The sequence below is a fragment of the Blennius ocellaris genome (genome assembly GCF_963422515.1).
Source record: "Blennius ocellaris genome assembly, chromosome: 9".
In the NCBI taxonomy this organism is placed as follows: Eukaryota; Metazoa; Chordata; class Actinopteri; order Blenniiformes; family Blenniidae; genus Blennius; species Blennius ocellaris.
Genome location: NC_137658.1, coordinates 5,489,808 through 5,517,712, shown reverse-complemented (window position 1 = coordinate 5,517,712; position 27,905 = coordinate 5,489,808). Strand labels below are relative to the sequence as shown.

Here is a 27,905-nt window from a genome sequence, read left to right as displayed (position 1 = left end):
ACAGTGTAATTAAAGATTTCATGAGCCTCAAAAAGACTGTTAATGTATGCAGTTTATTTTAATTCACCACAGAAGAAAAAAAAAAACCTGCGGTATTGAGTCATTTTTTGGGGGGTAGGTATACTGTATACAATTTGTTTTTGGAAGCTTCTGTAAAAATGATGAGAATCCCCTTGCTGGTGTGGCTTGCTCTTTGATTTAACTTACCTGCCTTTTAGGCATGAGGAATGTTTCGACCACCTCATTTTGAAGGTAGTCCAGCATTGCTCTTGTTCCTGACCTGCAGCCTCTCTGCTTTGTAATGTCAGGCAATGGAGTTAGTGAGCAGAAATACACATATCACAGTGCTTCCTGAGAGAAAATGCTCAACCCATAAATCTCAGAACCGTGTTTCCACTAATGGCTGCTCGTCTATATTTTATGTTTATCGCTGATGGATAACCAACTGGGGGGGAAAAAAAAAATGTCATAGTCCCCATACAATCACTATTCTGGCCCGCTGACCCTTGTCATACTGCCTTTCTCCACCTCCTGCTTGAATTATTGGCTTGTGCACAATAGTTTTATAGTGGAGTGCTTTTCAGGTCTTTTTAATTTTCTGCTCCACAGTCGAAACTCTAATCTCCTCATTTTGTGTGTGGAATTTAAGGCCTTGCCAGACTGTACATTCTTTATGGTCTCAACAAATCCTTTGTTATCACAGATTTGTACCCGATATAATAATGCGCCCTTTTTCCTCCTTCATCCCCCATTGCTTCAACTGGCAGGTGAAATTTGGGCTTTCCTGAAGTAATTCTTGTTTCTTTTATAATCCACACTTTAGCTTTAGTTACATTTCTCTTGGCAAGTTTGGTGTCTTTTCTATGATTATGTGAAAAGAGGAGCCCAGAGTTACTAAAATGTCCTCCGTCTTTCTTCACCCACCCTCCCCACACCCTTCGTGCCGTTTTCTCTCCTCTAGCTTGGTGTTGATGAGAGACGAGTAGACAGTAGGACAATCTACATCGGTCATCGGTCGTGTCCTGCCAATGAGGCTTTCATCCCACCAAAGTTCTGTGACAACAGGATTGTGTCCTCCAAGGTAAGACGCACACTCCCTCTGACCGTAACACAGAGACGAAATTCATATTCCTCTGTTCCGCAGCTCGCCCGCATATTATGCTCCACCTGCCTTTAGGCATTTTTCTTCATTTTTTTATAATTTTTTTTAACACTTGGAATGCAAAGTGCACTGTTGAGCAGTCCTGAGCATTCCCGTGTCTTCCCTTCCCTGTTCATCCTCCCACTGCCTCTCCACATACTTGTCTTAGCTCCCTACGGAAGGCGATTATTTGTCTGTCAGGGGAGCACTGACTGTGGCAGTGAAATGCATGGCTGCTATTAATGTTGTAAAGAGGGGGGGGTGGTGGTAGTTTCTACTGGGCTGTGATAGAATTCCCCTCCACCTCGTCCTCATTCCTCTGTCAACAGCAAAGTCAGACAACTGCTGGCTTGCTTCTGGATATGACCGGTACAAGCGATGAGGGAAAGGAAAGCGGAGTGAACGTAAGATGGCCGTGGGATTTATAGTGGTGCAGAGGGTCCCAGTGAGGAAGGGCCGATCAATTGCCTCCTGCCAGTATGTCAGGGTAAACAGCCTTTAATTACTCCAGCTGTAGTGTTTATGCTCCTCCATGCCTCCGCTCTCCATCATCCTGTTGCTTTTGCACTCCGGAATGACCCATCTCCGCCTCCCCCCCCCCCCCCGTGCTCCCGTTGCCACTGCAGCACCACACTCAGCCACCCTCGCTGCTGCCGCCCCCCTTTTCTCATTACTTTCACTCTCTTTTTCACTCCAGCAGAATGAGATGGGCCATTCTGCTGCCACTGCATTTGAGCGCTCCCCCGTGCAGACATTCCCCTTCATAAATAGTGCCCCCATTGCCGTTTCTGCGCAGGCACATGTTTGGATTTGTATTTTTTCACGCCCGCCCGTTATTGTGCAGCACAAAGTTAACAGCAGGGCATTGTTGACCCGTCTCTCTGGGATACGAGGAGATAAAAGTATCTCTTTTTGCCCCAACGGTATCAGCAGCAGCAGCAGCCACTTAAAGAACAAAACACACTAACAGTTACCAACCTGAGAAGTTCATTGGCTCTCCATTCAAGAATAGGGAAATTAAGCAGATAAACCGGTAATCCAACGCATTGGAATACCTCTGGTCCCCCCCAAGAGCCCTCTTTTCTCGTCACAACAAATAAGAGGCTGTGAGCTATTGAAGCTGCCTCCTATTTTCTTTTCCGAGCTCAGAAATAATACACAAGGACTGTGAATATTGACAGTCCCTAATCCCACCCCCCCCTTTCCCCTTTGCCAAACCTTTTCAGAACCTCTCTAAATGTGTCAGAAAACATGATCCCAGACTGGGAGACTCAAAGACGTTCATAAAGGATTCAACAGATCACAATACCCGTTTTATCTCTTTTGTAAGTGAAATGCCTGTTTTTTTTCTCTTTCCCTCGCCGCAGTATACAGTTTGGAACTTTCTACCAAAGAACCTGTTTGAACAATTTAGAAGAATTGCCAATTTTTACTTCCTCATCATCTTCCTGGTGCAGGTAAGAAACGACCCTTATGTCACCCGTCCTTTATTGTGTTTCACAAACATGTTTACGTCGTGTCAGGTTTTGTGTTTGCGAATGTTCTCTGTGAGGAAAATGTCATGTTTTTGTAGATTGGTCTGAACTGGTGTGTGTGGGCCAGCTTTATAATCTCTGTAATGTTCCCAGCCCACGCTTCCCTGAAAATAGGTTTGAGAAAGTGTTCCCATTTACATGTGGCCGTGGCAGGTGTGAGACAGTAACACGACGTGTGAACGGTGCATTTTTCTACTGTTTCCGTGTGAAATTGCCTCAATTTCTTCTGGTCGGAGAAACGGGATTGTATTTGAAATTGGTTTGTGAGGAAAGCTAGGTTTAAAAAAAAAAAAGAAAGAAAAAAAAAGAAGTGTACTAACTACTGTTGCGCTATCTGAGTTGTTAATGTTATAAAACTGGGTTAATGAAATATACAACCTTCTTAAAGAATGGTTAATGAAAATAATATACATTTATTTATTTACCGCATTTTCATGTTCAAAAATAAAATTAGAGAACAGTGCCAGAATAGCACGATATTGTTTGAATATTCAAGGGCTATTTCACAAACACAGAATAAGATTAATTCAGATTTTTCGTAGTTACCCTGGATAATTTCATGAATGTATTTCTGTATAACTGGATTTTGTGCTATTGACCGGGCTAAAAATGCAAGATAAAAAAAAAAAAAAGAAAACCTCATCACAATGAAGATTAAAACCAAATACAAACCAAAACTGCCAATGTAAACATTTCCAGCTAATTTCCACGTCGTTTTACCTTCTTGTGTATTTTGCTTGCAGCTTTTATCCACATTAAGTTACCGTAGTTTTAATTTGTTTACCTAGTCAGTCCGGTTTAATGCTAGTTCTCATTCTTAGAAGAGGTTTTTATTGTTGTGGCACAGTGTTGAGGGACGTGTTGTACAAGGGGACAGTTTGCATGGGGATGAGGTCAGTTCGTCATGGAAGGTTACACCCTGGATAATGTTACCAGTCTATCACAGGAAACACCAACACAGTCACATTCACATATAAACTCAGTTAGATAAAAGGATTAACCCTCCTATGCATTTTGTTGGGACTGTGGGTGGGTGTTTTTTTTTTTTTTTTTTTATTTCTGCAAGTGACAATATTCTATTATGCAGTGTGCAAAGGAAAAGAAATCTGATCAAATCAGCTGTTTGCATCATCTGAGCAGTTTGTTTAGCGATGTCTCAAATGAAGATGCATAAATTAACACTTCCAGTAAATTGTGTCTTGCCTGCCTGCATATTTAAGCAGAAAACACATTTAGGTGCTTAAATCTGGGAACTTCCTCACCGGTCATATGGAGAAAAAAAACTGTGAATGTGCTATTATCTCAATAGTTTCATCTGGCTTGATTTAAGCACCTCCTTCTCAGACAGGCTTGACATTTGTGAAACTTCACAGACTGGTGGGAACATGGTGCTATGTCAAGTCTGGCTTTTGTTGATTAGCCCTTTTATTTTCACTTGAGGGGAGAAACCTTGCAGTCGCTTTAACCCTGGCTCACTTGCAAAATGTAAATATGTGCCGTTGCTGTACTCTCTTTGCTATTTGCAAATGAATCCCAGTGTTACTAAGATCTCGTGCTTGTTGATCATTTTGAAAACCCTTAGCAAGAGAACAGCTACCATACAGATTGACAATACATTGTCCTCATGTTACCAACTCGGCCACAGCTGCCCACCGAGCCACAGCCATCCGGTGTTTTTCTGATCCACAACACCCACATGTTCCTCTGGAGTTTATAGTCTGCTTATTAGCTTCTGTATCAATCGAGTTAAACCTGATAATCAATTGGGCTTGGCTACAAAATGAACAGCTAAGAAGCCAGCTGGCCAGCTCAATACTTAGCAATTGTTGCTTGCATGGACAAAGAAAGAAAAGTGATTGACTTGTATTCATGAAGACATGCATTTGTTTATAGATCCCAAAGTCCATGTAGGGATCCTCCTGTTTGCATTCATCCTTTGGGATAGAGAGAGGTGGCTCAATGCCTATACTCAAAGTGGAAACTGTGAGTTGGCCTAGAATGCTGACTACCATCCGCTGACTGACATCTTTAATTCTGTTCTCTTAAATGATCATCCACCCGTTCCCTCCTGGGATCCGACAGTTGATAATTGCAATGGCAAAACAAAAAAACAAAAGGATTTGCGGTTTACATCTACTTCTGCTCTTCCATCATCGCTTCCTCTGTGTTGTTGTTTCTGAAACACTGTAATGGAAACTCAGCCCTCCTTTTAGCTGTAACCTAAACTATGGAAGCAAACGACCCTCCAGTGTAAACAGGTGTCGAGTCGGCACAGAAAAGATGCGCTTTCTTTCATTTGATGCTGACTCAATGAGCTCACAAAGCGACTGCCCCCAGAAGCCCCACAAGCACTTTACGAAACATCGCAAATATCTGTTGTCCATTATCACAAATCCAGGCTGGAGCAGTTTAGTTACTACATTTGTCTTGATTTTAAGGGTCTATGTGGTTTACTCCTGTAGTATCTCCAGCTAGTGTAAATGAATAGCTGGATTTTCTTTGAGTGCTAATGTGTGAAATCATTGTCACCTGATGTGGTGCACTCGTGTGGGAGAAGACCACCAAATTGCCTATTGCTGAATGTGAAGCACAGTGGGTTTTCCATGTGTCACGCGTGCAGTTTATACTGTCCATTTGTGTGCGACTACATGTACGTGTGCGCGCTTGTACACGTGACGCCCGAGTCAGTGGGTGTCCTGGGTTTGCTGGTGGTGTTTACCCAAGCTGCAGCGTGGTTGGCATTTCTCCACTAATCCAGTCTCTCTTGAGGGGCTCCTTATCCTAACCGCTCCGTTTTCCCCACGTAGCCCGCTATTATATCACAGAGCGGGAAACAGATACACAGATTGTGCACTCATTTTGCACTTGCATCGCACAGACCGAAATAACCCCCCCCCCCCCCCACCTTTTTCCCCTGAGAGGCGTCAGGGGAAAATGCTCTACCAACAACCAAATGTCATGCTTCTTCTGACTCTATTCTTTTCCCTTTTTGTCTCGCGGTGTCATCTGCTCACTCTCTCCCTCCTCCTGTCTTTCCCTCTCTCTTCCTCTCCTACTGTCTAACATAACCCCCATCTCTCTGCAGCGCTGCACTGCTGACGTCAGCAGCCAGGAAGCCCTCTGTACTTCTCGGTGCCACAAATAGACCCAGGCTGATAAAAAAGCACCACTCTCCTATAAATAGCCCCCGCATGTCTTTGCTTGAATTTGATTGAATGGGAATAAAGCCCGGTGAGAGAGTGAGTGAAACGGTGATGAGACAGCAAGAGACAAAAAGTAGAGGGGGGGGGGGGGGGGGGGGGGGGGGAAGAGAATAGGGACAGGGCAAAGGAGTAGGAGGACACGGAGACCCACGACGCCGGCCGGGGACCTCGGGGACCTGCTGTCTGTCGCTCACTCTGACACACTTCCCGGCTCAGATGAAGGGCTCTGTGCTGCTCTTCTCTGCTGCTCTGATAGCACACAAGAGCATCAGCAAGTCAGTTCACTTCTGTTGCCGAGATTTCTTGGCTTTGCCTTTGGTGCAGCAGAGGAGAGGTATTTGTCCATCTGGGATTTTGCTCGGCGTTGTTGGGAATCGGCACGGCTAAACCGTAAAACACAAGCTCGGAGAGATTCGTGTTGCTTGGCAAAATCACAACGGCTAAAGGTGTTGTTTTGGGTTTTAGTTTACAAAGATGTTTGTTGTTGCAATATATTGAGACTTTATTTGTTGCACTCAAAAACACTTTTTTTTAATCGGCATTGTCGTGACAATGATTTTGAATATGGCCAGCATCACTCACTGATATTAAACCAGTTTTCTATGTGAAATGTACATAAAACAAGGTAAAACTTTACTGTATCATGATCAAAAGACTTTAGATATTCCCCAAAAGCCTCCAGCTCATCAATCTGAACACATTAAACGAGAACGTTTTGAAGTTAAACACCACTTGGTGCTAAAAATACTCAAATCTATTGAATCCTTTTCTTTTGTAATTTTAAAGTGCATGCATTGATTGGAAACTAACAGCCCTCATCCATGCTCACTGAAAAATGAGCAGTCTTTGATAGTGTCAGTCTGTACAGCCTTGTCAAGTCTGATTTCAAACACTATTGTAGTTCCAGATAAAAGCTGTCCTGTCTTTGTGGGGCTTCAGAATCACTGTTGAAGAACGGATATTATAAAAGACATAACCAGCAGTCTCTTTTTTAGACCTCTATTAAGAGTCGCCAAGGATAAATCAAGAACAAAGCACATTTAGGCTGAAAGTTTTCCTTGTTGGGCATATTATGTGTGCTGTGGTCAGCCTGTTGTCAGCCATGTGCACGTTTCAATCCCTCCCGGAGTTGCTATCTCAGGTTTTTTTCCACAATAATGTGAGAACTGTGCATTGGGTTCCTCCGGGTACTTCGCTTTCCTCCCACTGTCCATGGGAGAACATGCATGCATGTGAAGTTCATCATGTGAAGTTTATGCATGTGAAGTTAATTGGTGACCCTAAACTGCCCCTGTATTTGAATGGTGGTTTGTGTGGTTGTTTATGTGTTTACCCTGGGATGGATTGATGGATGTGTTGATGTGTTTTCACCGGACGATTGGGACATGACAAACAGTGACCAAGCTTCTCCCATTAGACATTTACTAATCCACAAGCAACACTGCCCAGAGCAATGTGCTGGGTCTAAAGGGTTTTTAATACACAGCTCTACATAAAACTCTTATGTACGCTCACTGCTCTTTTGAAGCATTGAGTGCTCTCATCTTTGGCTCACAACACCTGAGGCTACTGCGGCAGGATTATTACTTTCGCCTCTGTCTCGCTGGAATCGCCAGCTCTTGCAAATATAATGCAGACTCTCCTCTGTATCTGCACTTTTTCCGAATGGTCGATGTGCACCAGTCCATCTCGGTGTCGGAATTGATTTGTTCCTACAGTTAACTGTAATCACAGCAACGCTTGTTAGCACTTTTCGCTTGCTACCGTTGTAGTATGTGCATTAGTGTGCGTTTCATTAGTCTGAGAATTTGTTTGTGTTCATATCTGGGCAGGATTTCTAAGTGAGCAGCCGGTTTGTTTCATTTTAGGTTCAAGCACAGGCACAGGTGAGGAAAACACTGGAGACTGCATCAAAACGCATCTCTGACTCTGAGTTGAGCTGATGTCTATCTGGCACTTTGTAATGCTCCTGGTCAGAATATCAATGAGCAGAATGTGTTGTGGATATGCGTGCTGTAATATTTCCAAACGGCACTTTGCAGGATCAGACATTCCAGAGCAAATCCATCAGATGGTTTTAGAGGACACACAAACACTAGCAGTATTTGTTTTCTACAGATTTACCCCAGAGCCTTGGTCAGGTGACGCTCCTGAAGTGGTTGTTGGGGATTTACCATATAACTAAATCCATATTTTTACTAAACACTTGTAGACAAGCCATGCCCCCAAATTGCCTCACAAGTAGCTCAGGCAGTTAAGGTGAGTGTGACAAAGCTTTCTTTTGGCCCTCTCTCCTGCCTTGGCACAGATGCAGAACTGTTGGCATGCTGGCAGATTAAGCACTCTGTCCCTGGTTCACTTGATTAAAAGTTCTGTGGTCCAGAACCGCTCACACTTCCTTCCAAAATGTAAATCCTCCCTTGTGTTTGCTACTGATGAAAAAGTATAAGAATGAGTTGGAATCTCTCACAGAGGAGGACTACACCCTGCATTTAGAGGGCTCGTCCCATCTTTCAAACCACGACTATGCAACACTCCCCCTGCACCCACAGCACCAAGAGTGTCCAGTTTTAATCTATAGTTTTCGTGTTTGAAGTTTTTGTTTTCATTGTTAAGCACTAACATGATGAATGCCATAGGTTTGTTTAGTTTTTTTTTTTCCTTGGGAAATGATTAAATGCATTTTACTCCTTAGAAAAGCATTTCTTTCACAAGTGAGTTTTATTTTTGTTTTTAAACAAGTTGCTTTCTATAACTTCTGTTTTTCTTTGGAGTTATTTCTTGAAACTTTTTAAAATCTCTCAAATGTACCTGCCCCTTCTCATTTGAACAAATTGAGAAAGAAATATGCTCACGTCTAGTTCTCTCATTCAAAGCACTTTTTCTCAAATAACTCATCCTTCTGATACCAATTCAACAGATTTCATTTGATGAAAAGTGTCACATAGTTTGTTTCACTGAGACGGAATGATGTGAAATAGCTGTTGTACCCTTTAAAGAATATTCCCCGATGATACTTCATTGGATGCCAGCAGAAAGCAAACTGACTGGATGGAGTCCTATAATACTGCTTGATATGTTTTTACACTGTTCAAAGAAAAATATACAAAAATATTTCTGACGTTGCCTGTTTCTGATGTTGTGTCTCCCCCCCACTCAACAGGTGATAGTGGACACTCCCACCAGCCCAGTCACCAGTGGCCTACCCCTTTTTTTTGTGATCACAGTAACTGCTATCAAGCAGGTAAGATTGTGCCTATTGAAACAGATGAGCATTGATATACGAGATTTTTTTCTTTTTTTTATAAACTCCCTATGGCCTCATTTGCTTGACCTGTCTTTCAGTGTGTTTCCTTCTTTCCTCTCCGTAGAACATTTAATGTCCCCCTGCTTTCATAACTCCCTTCTGTGATTTTTGTATAAAGTACGTGACTAATGGTCTCTCGGGTTTTGTAATAATGTGCTCTGCCCGTGAATTCTGATTAGGGTGACGACAAAATGGGCTCTAGGGGACTGTGAGTAATTGGAGAGAGCGAGTCTATTACAGAGATACAAATTGTCACGGGGAGTGTCCGCCTCTTGTACTCCCTTTCTACCATGTTCCAGCTTCAGAAGTATTGTTGAAAGATTGGCTTTTTAGTTGGTCTACTGCTGGGACTTTGAAATGCACAATAGTGGGTGGACTTCCTTCTGAAAATATATGGGAAGCTGTGATAGTGCTGGACCGCCTTGAGACGAGCTTTGAAGTGGGACACCTAGGCAGGCTGCCCGAGTCTGTTAGTCAGGCCGATCTGAACAAGATAGTTCAACTGAAAGCCTCCTCTTTACTTCTCCCTTTCCATCATTCAACTGAATAGTCCACATTGCAGTCTCCGTATCGGCCCTTGTGAGTTCTATACCAGGTCTTGCAAATTATGAGGATCTTCTACCTTACACAGTATTTTGTAATTCTATTATTTTGTGTTTCATCTGTACTATTTTGTGTTTCGATGTTCATTGCAGTTAACACAATAATCAATCCCAGTCTGCTGTTCAACACATTCATACTCAAAGCATTAATCATATGCACACACTTAAGACTCCATAGACTTTTGTGTCCTTTTTTTTTTCTAGGCCCAAAAATAGATGACAACCACTGCTCTCCTGTAGTCTACTAATACCCCTGACATTTTTTTTCTTCTTATCTCTAAGCAAATAAGTCATCTCTGTTTTTCATGTATTGCTGTAGGGCTATGAAGACTGGCTACGGCACAAGGCTGACAATGAGGTGAATAAGTACCCAGTGACGGTGCTAGAAGACGGCCGGAGGACACGAAAGGAGAGTGAGAAGATCAAGGTACATTTTAGTAGACTCCCACTGAGTCACATCAATTGGGATATATAATTATTTGGAGAAGCTGCTGCAATCTTGATATGACTGTTTTTGAATTAGTGGCACAGGGGAGAGCGTGCCCTCTCTGTGCTCTGCTGATTAGTTGTTCAACGTGTGTGATGGTAATTATCATCCATCCAGAGTGTTGTTCGCAGGTTATTCAATGTACTAATTATATGTCATTGTTGGCTATAAGAATTTGATGACTGATCACAATACTGAAAGATATTCCGACTGAACTCACTTCAGTAATGGTAACAAGCGAGTGCTGCTAACATCACAGAACATCTACATCCAGCTGTCAAAACTTTAACAGTGGTGCTTTGTTTAAGGCTGCAGACAGCTGCTTCCAGCACAGGAGCTCACACAAGTGAACTGTAAACCACCTCCTAGTGTTCAGTGGCCTGAAGCTTAAGTAAACACTCAGCAAGGCGGAAAGAGGCCGTTTTTGGCCAAACAACACTGAGATAAGTGTCTATTGACCAGTAATAAGACATGCCTTTGGATGGATTCCTTTTACTGCTCATAGACTTGGCCATTTACACATTAGCCAAAACAACTTGATAGGAACCTGGCAGTGAATTTTATTTTAGACTATTTCTGCTCCTGCGTGGTATAATTGCTTAAAGTTGTGATTGTTTAAACCTTTAACTTTCTCTGTGTGCCAGGTGTTTCTGACACTATGCCTATAAGGTGCAAACAAATTGCATTTTGACAGGTGGTTTGTGATTTTTTTCGTCAGGTTGGGGACGTTCTGGAGGTGGAGGAAGATGAGACCTTTCCCTGTGATTTAATACTGCTGCAGTCGAGCCGAGATGACGACACATGTTTTGTTACCACAGCAAGTCTGGATGGAGAATCCAATCACAAAGTAAATGCCTTTTCATTTAAAATGATCACCTCATGATTGTATTGCTTTTTGTTTTTGTTGTTGTTGTATTTTCCATTTTTCCTCAAAATATTGTTGACATGGAGTCGTATATTTTGGATCCTAAGGCATGTTGACAAAAAGACGAATCTTCCCGTTTAAAAGAATTCGTTTGTGTGACAAACATACAGTAAACAAACATTCAGTGTTTGGTGTCACTAAAACAAGCCAGGTCGTGAAGCCGAGAAAACATTCCAAAGTTTGCACATCAGGAAACTGAATTGGAGAACACTCAGAAATCCATCTGACAAAAAGATTAATGCACTGTTTTTGGGATTGATAAGCTATTGTCAAATGAAAATTTGCTGTATTGAAACATATGTTGTTTTTTTTTGATGCATTCATGCATCACAATCACAAGGTATCAATTTAGTTTATGTGTTGGTTCTTTTACGTTTCCTTTATTGTTGTTGGGTAAAAAGTAGGGAAAGTCACAGATAATTACTTGACCTCAGTCAGAGGCTGCTCACACATTCTCTCCCGCTCTCTCTGCCTCTTCCACTTGTCCAGACACATTACACAGTGCCAGACACAGAGAAGGACCTGGAATCTCTCAACGCGACCATTGAGTGTGAAGAGCCACAGCCTGACCTTTACAAGTAGGCAATCATCATGTGGCCCCGACGGATTTACACTAGATGCATGTGTTTCCTGTGGTGTGTTGCACAGTGAATTACCTCAAGGCCCCCCTTCAAATACCATAAAAAGCTCAAATTTTTAACACAGAGATTGAGCTTGACAATGTTTTCAGGAAACCATAGTGTTCTCATGATGGACTAGTTTCATATGGCGGCAATAAATTAATCTGTTTTCAAAATGTGTTCTTAAAATAGTAGATTGCCTTGGGATTTCCCTTTGCTTAACAAATAGTTTTGGTTTCATTAAACTCGCCTTCAGATTGTTGTTTGAGATGTTCTATTCAATAAGTATGGCAGCAATTTGTCTGGCAACCAGATGCTTCTAGCTGACTTCCCTCCATGTCTTCCCTGGAGTTTAAACTTAGTCTTCTGGAGTGAAGAAACTTTATATATGTTTGGAAATCGGGCAGAAGCCTGCTGTTTTCCACACTGAACGATGATATATGTGGGGGGGTTTTTCTGAATGACTCAATGTAGTGAGTGTACATGTTGTTGTGTTCCAGGTTTGTCGGACGTATGCACATCTACAAAAGCAATCAGGAGCCCGCAGTAAGGTGAGGCACTCATGCACAGCCATTTCAGCATGCTTTAAGTGAGAACTAAATCAAAACACAGTTGCTTAAACACTCATTTGTTTCCCTTTGCATCACCAACAAATCATTATTGCATTGATCCTCCATAGCAGACAAGCATTAAAAATAAAATGGGCTGGCAGGGCTTCAGCCACTGCTTCCCAAATCACTCCCATAGGCATTTATCATTGACTGCTTTGTAATGGCCATATAAACAAATTCCAGTGTCCTTCTCAAGAACACTGGAACCAGTGTGAGCCCAGACTGCAGCCATACTGTGTACGGTCACTGCGTATTTTCGAGCGAATGCCAGCTCGCCTGCCAGGTTTCCATTTAGAGAATAGGCGAGTGTGTGGCTTGTGCAGCACCTGTATGACTAAACAGTTTGATCTGCCCGTGTGACCGCACAGGTCATTAGGACCAGAAAATCTACTGTTGAAGGGGGCAACTTTGAAGAACACCCAGAAGATCTGTGGTAAGGCAAAGACACTGGCTTTATTACGACGACGATCTATATTTGACTTAAGATAACTCATTATCTAAAATGCTGATGCCGTCTCTTTTCCAGGTGTTGCGGTTTACACTGGCATGGAAACAAAGATGGCTCTTAACTACCAGGGCAAATCACAGAAACGCTCTGCTGTGGAGAAGTAGGTTTAGAGAAGGAAGTGTAAAAGACTGTTGCAATCAGCCCGATGAGCCTCTGGCAGTCATTCATTTGTTTTTCCTTTCAGGTCAATCAATGCCTTCCTTTTGGTGTACCTTTGCATATTGGTGAGCAAAGCCCTGGTCTGCACTATACTTAAGTATGTGTGGCAGAACAAGCCTGGACAAGACGAGCCCTGGTACAACGAGAAAACACAGAGAGAAAAAGACACCAATCTTGTGAGTTCACATATTTTGAAAACCGATTAAAATCTGTACTTGCTGAGGTTGTGAATGATGCTTTTACTGTTTGATATGCAAGCGCGAATCATGAACAACATGCTTGTTTGATTTGGATCAATGTTTATTATTGTGCTACTACACACTATACTACTACTAGAGCACTATGTTATTAGGATAAATTTCCACTGTAGGATTTTATTTATATCTTTTGAGGGCATCCTTCCATTTGTAGGATCAAACCAACTCAGAAGCTTTCTGTTTGGTCTCACAAGTGAAACTGTAGAATGGCCACTGCAGACCAAAACTGGTTGATGTCATTGCTATTAGTCTTCTGCTCCAGTCCTCAATGACTCGTACACCGTACTCCATCAAAGCTTCGTATTTATTGCATGTGTAAACTAAGACTATTGATCCCAACTTAAGCACATGGATCTGTCTGTGCACACATTCTATAATTGTAAAAACAAATTATTCTTGCATCATTTGAATGGCAAAATTTATACAAATATGTTTCTGTTCTGTCAACAGTATCTTAAGATGTTCACCGACTTCCTGTCCTTCATGGTGCTCTTCAACTTCATCATTCCGGTGTCCATGTATGTCACAGTCGAGATGCAAAAGTTTCTGGGATCCTTTTTCATCACGTGGGACAAAGATTTCTTTGACCCTGAAATCAAGGAGGGGGCGCTGGTCAACACATCGGACCTCAACGAGGAGCTGGGGCAGGTCTGGGAAAAATGGCAAAAATGTGCTAATGTATGAGTTTCTGTTGTATTGGTCAAAATATAAGACAGAGTTTTTTTCCCCCCTTGAAGTAGGTGGGGAAAAAAGTGGGAGTCTTTATTTATGACCAATACAGTTGGTAATCTCTGGTTGAAGTAAAAGGTCCTGGAATAATAGATTATCTGCACTTTTCTGAACTTTCCTCTTGTCATAACATCGCTTATCCAAACAGTGTTGTCATCAATGACTCAAACTTAATTTGCCAGAAGAGTACATTACTTTAACAGAGAAATCACACCAAAAAAAATAAATGTATATATCTTTTTGTTGCCTCACAACTTTGCCTGCAGGTGGAGTATGTTTTCACAGACAAGACAGGCACCCTCACCCAAAACAACATGGAGTTCATAGAGTGCTGCATCGACGGCTTCCAGTACAAGTACAGGGACGCGAGTTCCGAGCTGGACGGGTTCTGTGTCACAGATGGACCCATGAACAAACTACAGCAGAAAGCTGGCAGGGTAGGTGCTGTGGTGTCCCTCCATCTGTTGTTAGAATCACACGAGCGCTAACATAAGGACATTCTATATTGTGGCTCATTGCTCCAGAAAGGCCCTTCGTAGGTCACTCCTGCACAGGCTCCTCGACATGTTAACATATGCAGCGAGCATGGAGGAGGATAAAGTGGCTGCCTGCTCTTAACATTCATACCTGATAACACTTTACAGCGTTAGCATGTTGACCTTATTATCAGTTAGGAATGTAAATAAGGAGTCATAAATAGATTTCATTATCTCAATTCTACCATATTGCTACTGTATATGATTTCATGTATCGATTCATGTGTGATTGTGGTTTAAAAAAAATAAATCTTTAAAGTGATGGGATTTCAGCATCAATTTCGTGCATTCACCTTTTGATGTATTTTATTGTATTTGATAAAACGTTGTTTATATTGTGTTATTAGGAAAAGGAAGAGCTGTTTCTGCGAGCCCTGTGCCTGTGTCACACAGTCCAAGTGAAAGAGTCCACAGAACAGGGTCAAAGACAAGCGGATGGACAAATGAACCAGGTGGATGGCTTAGGGGTAGACGGAGATATGCTTCATCCACCGCAGGAGCAAAGGGGCTTTATCGCCTCCTCGCCTGACGAGGTTGCACTGGTCAAGGGTGCGATGAGGTAAGACGCTGCTACAACTTATATTGAAGTACAATAACATTGCATGAAGCATTGAATGTACACATGAATATTTACAAATGAGTCATTTCTGGTGATTTGCCTCCCATTTGCAGGTACGGCTTCACATTTCTTGGTCTGGAAAGTAAAACCATGAAAATTCTAAACAGAAACAACGATGTTGAAATGTGAGTCGCTGGCTACGCAGGCAAAGCCTTTTGAGATTAGTCCCAATTTTTATACCGACATGTGCGCCACAGATGTTCTTTTAATACATGTTGTCTCTTCCCCAAAGGTATGAGCTGCTTCATGTGTTGAACTTTGACCCTGTGAGAAGGAGAATGAGTGTAATAGTCAGAACCAAGTCAGGTGAGCTTGACATTACTTTCTGCTTTAGTGCACTGATTGTTCACCATCACTGATCAGTGTTGTGTGTTATTGTGTGCCTAGGTGATACACTGCTTTTCTGTAAGGGAGCAGACTCTTCCATTTTCCCCCGTGTCAGACAAGAGGAGGTTGAGCGGATACGCTTGCATGTGGAACGTAACGCAACAGTGGGTGACAAAAAAACATCTTTCCTTCCCCAAACCGCTACAATACTTTCTTAAGAGATTTTCATGTAATAACACTTACCTGCTATTTAACTGTTTAGGAGGGCTACCGAACACTGTGTGTGGCCTACAAACATCTCAGCGCGGAGGAGTATGCCCAGGCAGACCAGGAACTGAAGGAGGCCAGACTGGCTCTGCAAGACAGGGAAGAAAAGCTCATGGCTGTTTACAACCAAGTCGAGACTGGAATGAGTCTAATTGGAGCCACTGCTGTGGAAGACCGGTGGGTGCATTTATAATGTACTGTAACTACATGGCTGCTGCAACTGCTACTTTCTCTGTGATCCGTCAATGAAAAGAAGTTAAGGTAAAAAGTAAAGAAAAACCAACATGCAGAAAACTCTACAACAAAGAGAAAATTCCGATTGTAAGGATAATGGCTGCTTGTAAACTTCTGGGTTTCAGTTTATAGTATAGAGCATAATACTTTGTCAAATGAAGCTACCTTACAGACACTATTCTGCATTGTGGTGTTGTTTTCATTTGCTTTTTAGAGCTTTTGATTGTGAGCTCATACTGCCATCTAGTGGTCACCCTGCCTAAACGCCACCTGCATGCATCTTTAAAACAAGTATAATTTGTTCAATTCATTGTGTGACAGGCTTCAGGAGGAAGCTGCAGAGACGATGGAAGCCCTGCAGGGGGCCGGCATCAACGTGTGGGTCCTCACGGGTGACAAGATGGAGACGGCCAAGTCCACTTGTTATGCTTGTCGACTGTTCCAGAGGAACACCGAGCTGCTGGAGCTAACAGTACGAACTCTGGAGGATGGAGGGAGGCGGCGCGAGGAGCGACTGCATGAGCTGTTGCTGGAGTACCACAAGAAAGCCGTACAGGATGTACCACCAGTGAAAGCAGGCGTCACCAGGTTGGTTCCATCGACCAGAGTTGATACCCTGAGATTGTTTGTTGAAGTTTTACTCATCACGAAGAGTTAAAACTTCAACACTCTCCCACATGTGTTGCAGAAGTTGGTCGATGGCCAATCAGGATTACGGTTTTATCATCGACGGGGCCACGTTGTCGATGGTGCTCAACTCATCGACGGAGTCCAACTCGAGTCACTATAAGAACCTTTTTCTGCAGATTTGTCAAAACTGTACGACCGTGCTCTGCTGCCGCATGGCTCCTCTCCAAAAGGCACAGGTCAGAATAAGCTGTTGTCGGAAGCTGGGGGAGATTTTTGTAATTGATCAAAGATAGCCTTCACATCTTTGAAATTGTTGAATCGTTTGTTGTTCTGATTATAGATTGTGAAAATGGTGAAGAACTCTAAAGGCAGCCCGATCACCCTCTCCATTGGAGATGGAGCCAACGATGTCAGCATGATTTTAGAAGCTCACGTCGGCATCGGTAAGAGACGACATGCTGAAGTTGACTAAGGGTTTCAAAGTGACCGCTCCAGTTTTAAGTGTCGCTTGTACTGTGTCATTTTCGGTCTTCATGTTTCAGGCATTAAGGGCAAGGAGGGTCGGCAAGCCGTGAGGAACAGTGATTACGCCATCCCCAAACTCAAGCACCTTAAGAAACTGTTGCTGGCTCACGGACATCTCTACTACGTCCGCATTGCACATCTGGTGCAGTATTTCTTTTATAAGGTCGGTGTGAGACATGTGTCTGTCTCACTTTCTCAGCATTTCTTCAGGGTTTCTCTAAAAACTGTTTAGACTCATACATGTTTGTGATTTGTTGACGTGTGTCGGAGTAAAGTTTTGCCAGGATTAGTTTTAACAAGTTTTTGAGGTTGAACGCAGGTTAATGTATTGCAGTTTTAGACGTGCGTGAAAGGCACAGAGGGTTTTATAAAATGATTTGATGTTCTTTGATCACCGCCTCCATCAGGCTGATCCCGCTCTCTTGTCTGTTTTTGCCTGCAGAATCTTTGTTTCATCCTACCACAGTTTTTGTACCAGTTCTTCTGTGGCTCTTCCCAGCAGGTGAGTGTGTCCTGAGTCCCATTGAGGTTCAAAGATGTTCTGAACATCAAAGGAGGCCGAGTCCCTCAAATCCACTCCTGTTCATCCCCCTGAATGTCAAACTCCTTTCCATCAGATCGCCCTCCTTCACCTCCCCTGGGATGTTTGAGCTCCGATAGATGTATTCGATGGCTTGTACTCCCCAGAGTTGTTCAAATAATGCAGCTTCTGCCATCATGCCGCAGAATTTCTGTGTAGTACTAAAATCTGAGGGCATATATGTAAAACACATTTGCATCTGAGATCATTAGAATCAGGCTTAATGATTATTTGTCAGTCAGTTCAGAAAGTGGAAATGGTCAATTCTCTCAACTCCGTTTGTGCAAACTAAAATGTTTGAGCTTCTCCTGATTTAATTTGTAATAATTTTAGCCTCATAAATATAAAACAAGTGTCTATCAAGTATATGTAAATCAGTAATTGTGCATTATGAATGCTGTAAACCCTCGGGGTCTGCTTCATTACACTTTACTACACTAATGGGAAAGATGGCTGACCTGACATTTGTCCAGAACACACTCATTGCTGCCCTCCGCAAGGGAAAATAACCCACAGACGATCATTAGTGAGAGAACCGGTTGTTTACAGAGTGCTGCATCATAGATGATTCATGGTAAGAAAAGGTGCAACAGGGAGAGCGCCGACCTTAAAAGACTGTCTAGCACGGCTAACTCAAGAGGCTGTGGCGGAGGGCTCCATGATCAGATGACTGACGCAAGAATCGGCACTCATAACATAGACGCACATCGAGATGAAGCACTTCAAGTGTCACAATTCTCTTGTCAAGGCACTTCTGAGCCACGTCCAGCGTGGGAAGTGCTTCACCTTGCTCACTGCTCCAAAGTACTTTTCTCTGATCAAATGTGAAATTGAAACATTTCTATAAGCCGGTAGACCGGCCGAACCTGATCTGCGGGTTATTGTCAAATGGGAGGTAACTCGACACCAGACACGCGATACATACGCTGGAGACGACTGTCAGTCCAACCTGTGCTTCCTGCTCAGTCCCTCCGGGCTCCAGTGTGTCCTTAAACAGACAGACGTTTCTGGATCATTATGACTATTTTTATTTAACAGAAACGGTGTTTTTAAAAGAAGACTATAAATGAGCTAAATTTGGCCCAACAGATCTAATTACATCTCCCAGTTCCTAAAATTGGCAGCCTACAAAAAAAGTAGAGTCATATACAGATATTGCGCAAGAAAACTAAATAAAATGTGATTCTTTTTCTTTGTTATCACATACTAATCGACCAAACAAAGAAATATCTGATCCAATCTATCTTTATTTATAAAGTACTTAAAACAATCACAGGGACACAAAGTTCTATCCACAGATTTGAATAACACAAATATACAAGAAATCAACTCGTTTTATTAAGTATGAAAATATTTTGAGACATTTAATTATTTGTTTTCATCAGTTGTGACCTGTAATTATATCAAGTCAACAACAAAACAAACAAAAACATGTTTTAAACCATACTTGTATGTTGGATAAAAATGTGTTGAAGTGAAGTTAAAACAGAAACATGACCTTATGAGCACAATGAGAAAATAGTCAGATATTTTTGTACGTTTGTGAAAAGTGAAGGCGGCTCTTTCTTTCTCCCTCATGTCGCGTAACCGCTGACATGAATCTTTCATAACTGGATGAAAGGGGTATATAAGCTTGCTTATATGACTCGTTGAAGTGGTGGTGTGTCTGAGTTTGGTCCTTTCCACAATATTAATCCCTGGTTTTCCCGTTCCCCTTCCCCCCTTTACCACCCCATCTCCTTTCAACCTTCCTCCGGCTGCCATCCTTCCTCCCCAGCCCCTGTATGATGCAGCCTATCTGACGATGTACAACATCTGCTTCACCTCTATGCCCATCCTGGCTTACAGCCTTTTGGAGCAGCACATTTGCATGGAGGTTCTCCTGAACAATGCTCCCCTCTACAGGTACAATTTGGGATTTCATTATTTTTTATTTTTTTATTTAATAAAAAAAAATGTTTTCCTGGTCCACTGATCATTGGTAGAAGTAAAAATGCCAAACTACATCCAAGTCCATGAACAATTAGGAAATTCAGTTATCAATGAAATCATTCTTTTGAGGATTTGAGTTCATTCAACATATTTAATTGTCAATGAACTAACAGATTAAATATTTCTACTTTTTCAACACATCACTTTGAAACTGTTTGAAGTTTAGGTCACTACTCCAGTAACTTTATTTCCCAGGATTTATGGTCATGTTTTTATGATGAGGTGCATCTTTTCTAATGCACTGATAATCATTGTTGATCTTAATGTGCTTTGCAGACCATTTTAAAGTTTGCAAAAAACATAATTAAAGGTGTATGAGTGTGAACTTAACTTGACTTTGCTCATCACCATGTTATGTTTTCTTTCTTTCTCAGGGAGATTGCCAAGAATGCAATGTTACGTTGGAGGCCGTTCCTCTACTGGACGTTACTGGGGGTCTTCCACGGCTTGCTTTTCTTTTTTGGCGTTTGGTTTCTGTTCAGTAACTCGGCGCTGCAGGACAACGGCCAGGTTTGATACAAGTCATTGTCTAAACTGGTTGGATGATCAGGCCGTTTCATCAGCATTCTCTTTTTTTTTTCTCGTCTAGGTTTTTGGAAACTGGTCATATGGAACAATTGTGTTCACCGTCCTTGTCTTCACTGTGACGCTGAAGGTAAACGCTCATCTTATTTATTTGTAATCATGAAGAGTTTAGAGCGGATGTGTTGCTGGATTTCTGATATATGCTTTCGTTGACTTTCCCACAATGCTAGCTGGCTCTGGACACGCGGCATTGGACATGGATCAACCACTTCGTGATCTGGGGCTCCCTGGCTTTCTATGTGTTTTTCAGTTTCTTCTGGGGAGGAATAATATGGTGAGAACACGAGTCAAGCTGATTTGCGTAGTGACTGCGGTTAGCCTTTCTCTTATTTTTCCGCACGAACTGAATTGTTTCCTCTCTTGCAGGCCTTTCCTGAAGCAGCAGCGTTTGTACTTCGTCTTTGCCAACATGCTGAGCTCAGTGACGGCCTGGCTGGTCATCATCCTCCTCATCGTGCTCAGCCTGCTGCCAGAGATCCTGCTGGTGGTGTTTCGCAAACCCCGCGGCCCCCACGCTCGCCAGGTAGGGCTGAGTCTTCCTTACTTCCTTCCTTCCTTCCCACCCACAAAGGTTAGGGTGTCTCTTGGTGCCAGCTCTGAACACATTATAGTGCAGTTTGAAAGATTTCAATGGGGCAAAGTTATGCTATGAAGATGAATATTATACATTTTGATGAAAATTATTTTGAGAAGTTTGCTACAAGGGGTTAAAAAAAATGTTTTTCTGACTTTTGAATCGTACAAGAAAATGTTTTTTGAATGAGAACATGTACACAGCTGTAATTCATTATAAAACCAACATTACAGTATATGAAACAAGACTTATAGTAAAGTATTTTATTTTATATATTTTCGAGTATCTTTACGTCAAACTTTATATTTGTCTCACTAAAAAGGAGATAAAAATGCTTTTTGCTACGAGTATACAAAAAGATAACATATTGAAATAAGAAAGCAGAATTAACAGTCAACGTTGTTTTATATGAAATTACTTCTGAGGGTTGATTTGACTAAACTCACATTTCTTCCAGTGGACTTACTCAGACAGCTTTACAGTTCACTCCCTGTGAAGCTGATGTGTTTTCCAAGCAGCTGGAAATGTGAGGCGGTGTGCAAGTGCTTTTGAATTTATCCCATTTTCTTTTCTTTATTGAGTCTAGACTTGTTTTATTTGGGGGAAATGGTTTGCACGTCTCCGAGGGGAACCATGCAATTTTCACATTTGTACAATAAACAAAAGCCACTGCTGTACATGCATGTTGCTGTACATTCATGCCAATTAGCAGTGGCGCAACCAGTCATGCAATCTACAGATTTAAATGATGGTTGTTCCCACAAGCGGCCTCTTTAAGTTTATGAACATAAATTTTGACCTTATTTTTGCCCATTATCCACTTTTCCTGCTGTCTTTTCCAAACTGGGACTATTGCGTTTGCACTTTACCACATTATTTCCATCTATTTCAACCTCTTATTTGTTTTCTCTCTTCCTTCTCTGGACTTTGCTCCTCAAAGATGAAACATCGCCTTCCTTCCTCGGGGACATCTACTATCTTCATGTTGTCACAGACCGCTAGCACTCACAGCTTCTCATGGAGTGACTGAGGTCTCTTTTTCTTTCTGTCCGCATTTGTACTGAAGTTTCTTTGTGCAGATTCTCTGTGTCTGCCAGACTTGCTTGTTCCCCCCCCCTCCACTTGTTGTGTCCTTCCTCTCCCACTGTTTGACTCCTTCCATACTCTATGAAGTAGTTTGGGCTGGTGATCTGTAGATTTGTTCGTCTCACACATCGGTTGCGAAGTTTCATGACAATCCAGATGACTTTCCACCTCAGGAATGCTATCCTCGGAAGGGACCCCTTTTTGAACCTCGTCTCAAGTGCCTCTCTTTAGATGTTTTTATTAAACCTGGAGGGATTGTTTGTGCCCAGCTCTGGCAGCAGTGTGGAGTAGGACAGGGTGTCCTTGCTGAGCGCGTGCAGTCAGTCCTTCATCCCTGTGTGTCCAGTCGAATAAGTCAATGTCTCCTCCCAACTGCCTGCGCTGCTCCAATGCCTGTTGCCTTCGCATGTCTCAGTCCGGTGACTGCAGCACGCCCAAGCACCCAAACTTTACCTGCATGAGGCTCGAGTCCGCAATCTCATCCTGGATCCTCAACACAATCCCTGCAGGCGTTTTGTCTGTCTGTGTGTGGTGTGTGTGTTTGCAAGTGACATATTTCATGTATTCCAACGAGAAAATTGTCAAGGATAGTAGCTCTGGAATAATTCCTCAAACCACAGAAATTGATTCCTATAAAGGCATCTGGGTTCATGTTCACCATTCTCCTGTCCACTGTTGAAGTCTTTGTTTTTCTGTATATGTCTGTTCTCTGTGTGTGTGTGTGTGTGTGCGCGTGCGTCTGTGTGTGTGTGTGTGTCTCAGAGCGAGCACAGGATGGAGAGAGTCAGAGTGTGTGTGGGTTTGCCAGCATAGTGACGTCACTGGTTTCTTTTGCCTCGCCTTTCTAGAAGAAGCTGGTTGAGTCGAGCGTGGGGGGCCTCCAGTCTCCCCGGTCTTCAGCCAGGCCCCTGCTCATGAGAACCTTTTCAGATGAGTCCAATACTGTCATGTAAACAGGTACCAGTCCACCTTCAGGTCCTTTAATCCAATCAGTGACTCGCTCCCGCGACTTCCCTCCAACCTCTCCGGCAGTTTGTGTCTCTAACTTTTGAGTTTCGACAAGGAAATCCAAGACCTGGCTACCATACGGGCCACGTTGAACAAGAGCCAGGGTGTTCTTCTGTGTTGTGTGAGCTGATTTTGGCTGGCTGAAGAGATGCACTTATTAATGTCACTATTTTTGTGTCAACACACTTTTTATCTGAGCAAATGCTGCTACCTTGTAACATCTAAGATTCACACGATTACGTGATTTTTCGCCCTAATGTACTAAATTCAGAAATGTTTTTATATCAACATAGGCTCCTTTCAGCCTCCCTCTGGGTGCCCAGCTTGTACTACCACCTGCATGCGCTCGTGAAACCCAATAGTAAAGTGTTTTTTAGTATCTGTACCATCTCATTTTTGGACTTGGAAGCGTGTGTGGGTGTGAGGTGTCGGTGTCAGTTTGTCTCGTCTGACAGTGTGTGAAACAACAGTGGGATTCTCTCCACTCTCTGACATCCCCGTGCTTTCTGTGGTGTTAAAGTCCAGGCCGTGGTCTCTTGTGAGCACGCACAAACCTGTGTTGGTGGTCACTGCCTGCTTTTGTGCTCTGCAAATAATGGATTTGTGCGGTGCTTTTCCTCAGTGCATGATGTGACACCAGTGTAACCTCAGCTGAAAGGCTGCTGCAATATGCACGGGGGGGGGAGGGACAACAACACAACAACATGTATAAGTAGATACTAAGATGAGACATTATGTACTAAAAACAATAGAATAATGACCCAAATCATCATTTTTAAATCCTCATTTTGGAAGGATTGTGTTTAATGTTGAATGTCATAGCCAGTTATTAAACTAGTATGTGAGATGGCTGGTTATTTAACCGTACATTATGAAATAACCAAGTAAATACATATCTATATTTCTCCAACACACAATTGTAGTTGAAGAAATGTTGCTATGGGATTGAGGATTGTGTGCTTATATTGTCGAGAGTTGTAACCCCCCCCCCTCCTTGCAGGTAGGATTAAATGTCACACCCTCTGTTCCTGTTTCCCAGCCTCACTGATTGACCTAACAGTCCAACCCCCTTTTTCTCCAACAGCTTTCACACTTTAACATCCATTTTTATTCTCCCTGTAGCTGTCAGATGGTGGCCTCCTGCAAACACCCAGGTAAACGGAGACGGGCGTTAAACCTCTCTTCTTGTTCCATGTCTCTGCTGAGCTTCTACAGATCAGTCAGTTTGGATGAAATACATTTCCTTCACTAATGTTGGCTTGATTCTGGTGGCGGAGAAGGTCTAATCATCTTTTGTGTGTCTGTGTGTAGCCAATCACTGCTCATTCTGCCATGATTTGGGGTGATTTCAATGTTGTCTCGTCTTCTTGGTGGCACAAGCGTGTGATGAAAACACGGAGTGAAACTCTCTTCTCTCTCTTGGCTGTTCCAGATTGCGGTAGTCACACCACTATCCTATAAGCACCTGAAGGAGCACGAGTGAAACGGCAGCGAGGACACGCAACAACTGCGGCACCACGAGCCTCATTCAGGGTCCGGCTGTGGTCGGAGCTGCCGGTCATCCCAACCCAGGTGTCTTAAGGGGTCTAAAGTGGCTCAGCGGTTATTTAACTGGCTCTTTTCCGTCCACCCCCTGCCCCTTTTCCCATGCATGCCTGCAGAGCAGTGCCCTGCATTATTGCGTCCACCAAGGATGGCATAAAATCATTGGCGTATGTTTTAAGGATTACGTCAAAACGACATGAGATTTTCACCAAAATTTTAGCGGTCTTCGGAAATCTCTGATTGCTCTTGTTTTATAAGCGATCTACTCAGACGACAGGCATGGGTTTTCCTTCCTTTCACTTTCTTTTAATACTAGCTTACAAATGAATGCATACATGGCTGCCTTGTCAGTAGCTCTATCCAAACTGCTGTATCTCAACAAGCGGTTGTAAAGTCCTCTCCTAAGAATGGTACATGTGCATGAAAGAAGGCCCGAAACACCATGTCACTCCACTGATATCCAGCCACTGTATTCTCCCAACGGTTATATTTATACAAATTATTCTTGTTCAAGCTTAATATCAATCATTATTTTTACATGCTTAGCATATTTTGCATATTCAGAGTTGTGATGAAAAGTTACTGAAGGAGATTTCTATCTATTCTCGCTCAGAGAAGAGTCCTGTAGTTTATTGACGGTTACATGATTATTATTTTTCTGTTATTTTCTTTTCTTTTAAGGAATCTGTAGTCTCTGTTGAATACTTAATAATACTCGGTCAACAGGAGCTATGTTACCACTCGATCCAAAAAGCATGTGTGCACCTGTGTGTGTTTGAGAGATAGACTAGAGATGACCTAAAACGTCCAGCCTCAGAGATAATTTATGAAAGTAAAATTAATATGAGAAATTTAATATATGTGCTATATTGTGTATAGCTGAATGATGTTTGTTAGCATCTGCTCAAAGCCAAAAAGAGAAACGTCAACACGATCTGTGTGTGCGCGTGCGTGCGTGCGTGCGTGCGTGTGTGTGTGTGTACTGGATGAGAATAGCCACAAATGCCTGAGTGTTATGAAAAACCAGGATTACTTGAACTTTGTTGATGTAGTTCAGTCTGACATTTCCTGCACTATTTACAGAAGCTGGTTTATTTATCGCGTAGATGGTCACGAAGGCACATAAATACATGCCCGAGCACGCACACACACACACACACATCAGATAGATACACACACAGTGTATGAGTTTGCACACATGCACTGAAGCCTAAAATGAGGTATTTATGTTCATCAACCATTACCTAGTTTTGTACCACTGAAGCGCGAGTAAGGAATGTGAAGACGGTTCCCTCCAGGTCTGCAGAATCATAAGAGTCAATGTCACTGTGAGACGACTCGACTCTCTGAGAGGAAAGTTTTTGGCTTTTTGTTCCTTCCTTTCTCTTCTCCCGTTGTGCTTCATACATTCCATTTCTACATGATTCACACACTTTTTGATACTGCTTTTGATTTTGATTTTCCTTTCTTCACACATATATTGTCTACTCTGTGTATTTATTAAGTATACTCACAAATGTTATATTTTTATTACATATCTTTTTTTTTTTTTTAATGTGGAGATTGTTCAGTTGTCCTGATGTGAATCCTGTCCTGTTGTCATGTGTACAGAGACGGGCAGCCCCACACAAACACATACCCACTTACCAAAAATCAGCCTCGGAACCAGTTCCGCTCCCTTTTTTCCATGTCTGTTCATGTCTTGCGTCATTAAATGTTCATGAAAACTTTTGGGTATGATGACTTTCTAGCCTGCCACTTCATTGACCGTCCAGAACTGGCCTTGTGTTCAACCCGCAGACTGTAGCCCGACATTGTCACTCCAGTGCGCCTGTTGAATAGCAAATGTCCCAATGCCAAATGGAGATTCAAGAAGTTGAGCTATTTTCAACACCAAGAACAAAAAAGTACATGCCTTCCAGTGTCATTTACTTCCAAGGCCATTCATGTCAAAAAGGAGGAGGCGTTTTAGTTTTTAACTCTGTGATGTGTCACCTCCAGACTGCACTGTGCCAGACGTCCTGTGAGAGGGCACACTGAGAGGGGCTGCCTGCTTTGTTAACAAAGATGAAACCTTTAACTTACATCAGAAATGCTATTTTCAAAGCTGAGAATATGTTTGAATCTAATGTTTTGCCTGTTTAAAGTTTAAAAAAAAAAACAATAATAGAATGGACTGTATTTTTAATGCAACCTTTTTCCAGCCACTTTTGTAAGAAATGAAAATTTTAAAATGTCACAAAAAAAAAACAAAAAATAAAAAAAAAACCAAACCAAGCACGAGAGGCTCTGTGGTTGCAGTCTCTGTCTGCTGTGAAGGGTGGAGGTGGGCACCTTCGGGCACTTCAGCAGCTTTGTGTCATGCAGCAGGGACGCGTTGCCACCTCCAGCCCTTTGGGTCTCCTGCTTCAACACTCCAAACCTCCGAGCTGAATGTACCTCTTTGAAACTCGTATATTCAATAGCTGATGATTTTCTGTAATAAAACAGAATGTTTTGAAGATAAACCAATTGTCTCGAGGTCTGTTCTCTGGGCGGGTGTGTGTGTCTGGTGTGTGTGTGTGTGTGTACACACACATTTGACCACACTAAGCAGATGCTGTGCGGTAATGAGATGGCTGAGCAGCTAAGCTGGATCAGCTGAGTGGCTGCTGCCGCTGCTCCATGTGTGGCCTCTCGTCCAGAACATGACAGATATTGCGTGTGCACAGAGGGAATTTATATAATTTTTTTTTTTTTCTTTCCTCGCTATGGTGTGCAGTGTTAATGAACTGAACTGATTCATTCAGAGGAGTTGTGGGTTGAGCAGTGGGGAGCGGAGTTGCTCTGCATCACGGTGTGAACACAATGACACCCATTCATATTTGTTCCTCTGTTTGAATGTGATTGTTGTGTATTAAAGGCTGTGTTTCACACAGGCCAAACTTGTTGGCTGAGGGTGTGGTACAGTTTTATTTATTTATTTGTTTATTTTAACAATGGACCTATTCTACAGTGCGTTTGTGCATCTTTATATATTTGGCATCCAGAGGGTGAAGCTCATGTCAGCCAGACTGCGGAACATTTGGCCTACTGTTGTACAGTCGGACTTTCACTGAAGGCATTAAAAGAAAAGGCATGACAGTGTGTGAAGTGAGAGGAAAAGTTGGGGAGGGATTTGGCAGCGTGTCAGGAGCAGACTCTGGAGTGCTGCACAGTGCAGAGCTGACGCATTAAAGCTCAGGGAGGGAGGGAGGGAGCGAGAGAGAGAGAGAGAGCAGTGGCCAGATGGAGCTGTGTTTGTTTTGAAGTAGCTGACTGCTGCTGAGAGCCG

The 27,905-nt window shown here is 42.6% G+C and overlaps 1 protein-coding gene across 4 annotated transcripts in view; it reads left to right on the top strand.

Moving 5' to 3' along the window:
* atp11c (ATPase phospholipid transporting 11C (ATP11C blood group)) overlaps positions 1-27,093 on the top strand; it is a 44,030-nt gene extending 16,937 nt beyond the window's left edge. The window contains exons 2-31 of one of the 4 annotated variants that reach the window (XM_080502163.1): positions 962-1,081; positions 2,509-2,598; positions 9,043-9,123; positions 10,108-10,215; positions 10,994-11,122; positions 11,690-11,778; positions 12,321-12,371; positions 12,800-12,864; positions 12,958-13,039; positions 13,124-13,274; positions 13,806-14,003; positions 14,351-14,521; positions 14,968-15,179; positions 15,293-15,364; positions 15,472-15,545; positions 15,627-15,730; positions 15,829-16,010; positions 16,389-16,655; positions 16,756-16,933; positions 17,038-17,140; positions 17,240-17,385; positions 17,665-17,724; positions 19,580-19,707; positions 20,169-20,304; positions 20,384-20,449; positions 20,550-20,653; positions 20,746-20,902; positions 22,888-22,996; positions 24,170-24,201; positions 24,480-27,093. In XM_080502163.1, the coding sequence (XP_080358289.1) occupies positions 962-1,081; positions 2,509-2,598; positions 9,043-9,123; positions 10,108-10,215; positions 10,994-11,122; positions 11,690-11,778; positions 12,321-12,371; positions 12,800-12,864; positions 12,958-13,039; positions 13,124-13,274; positions 13,806-14,003; positions 14,351-14,521; positions 14,968-15,179; positions 15,293-15,364; positions 15,472-15,545; positions 15,627-15,730; positions 15,829-16,010; positions 16,389-16,655; positions 16,756-16,933; positions 17,038-17,140; positions 17,240-17,385; positions 17,665-17,724; positions 19,580-19,707; positions 20,169-20,304; positions 20,384-20,449; positions 20,550-20,653; positions 20,746-20,902; positions 22,888-22,992 (3,429 nt within the window). In that variant the 3' untranslated portion in view covers positions 22,993-22,996; positions 24,170-24,201; positions 24,480-27,093. The remainder of the gene's footprint in view (positions 1-961; positions 1,082-2,508; positions 2,599-9,042; positions 9,124-10,107; positions 10,216-10,993; positions 11,123-11,689; positions 11,779-12,320; positions 12,372-12,799; positions 12,865-12,957; positions 13,040-13,123; positions 13,275-13,805; positions 14,004-14,350; positions 14,522-14,967; positions 15,180-15,292; positions 15,365-15,471; positions 15,546-15,626; positions 15,731-15,828; positions 16,011-16,388; positions 16,656-16,755; positions 16,934-17,037; positions 17,141-17,239; positions 17,386-17,664; positions 17,725-19,579; positions 19,708-20,168; positions 20,305-20,383; positions 20,450-20,549; positions 20,654-20,745; positions 20,903-22,887; positions 22,997-24,169; positions 24,202-24,479) is intronic. The other 3 variants (XM_080502166.1, XM_080502164.1, XM_080502165.1) reach the window with 3 other exon arrangements.
* The last annotated feature ends 812 nt before the right edge of the window (positions 27,094-27,905 follow it).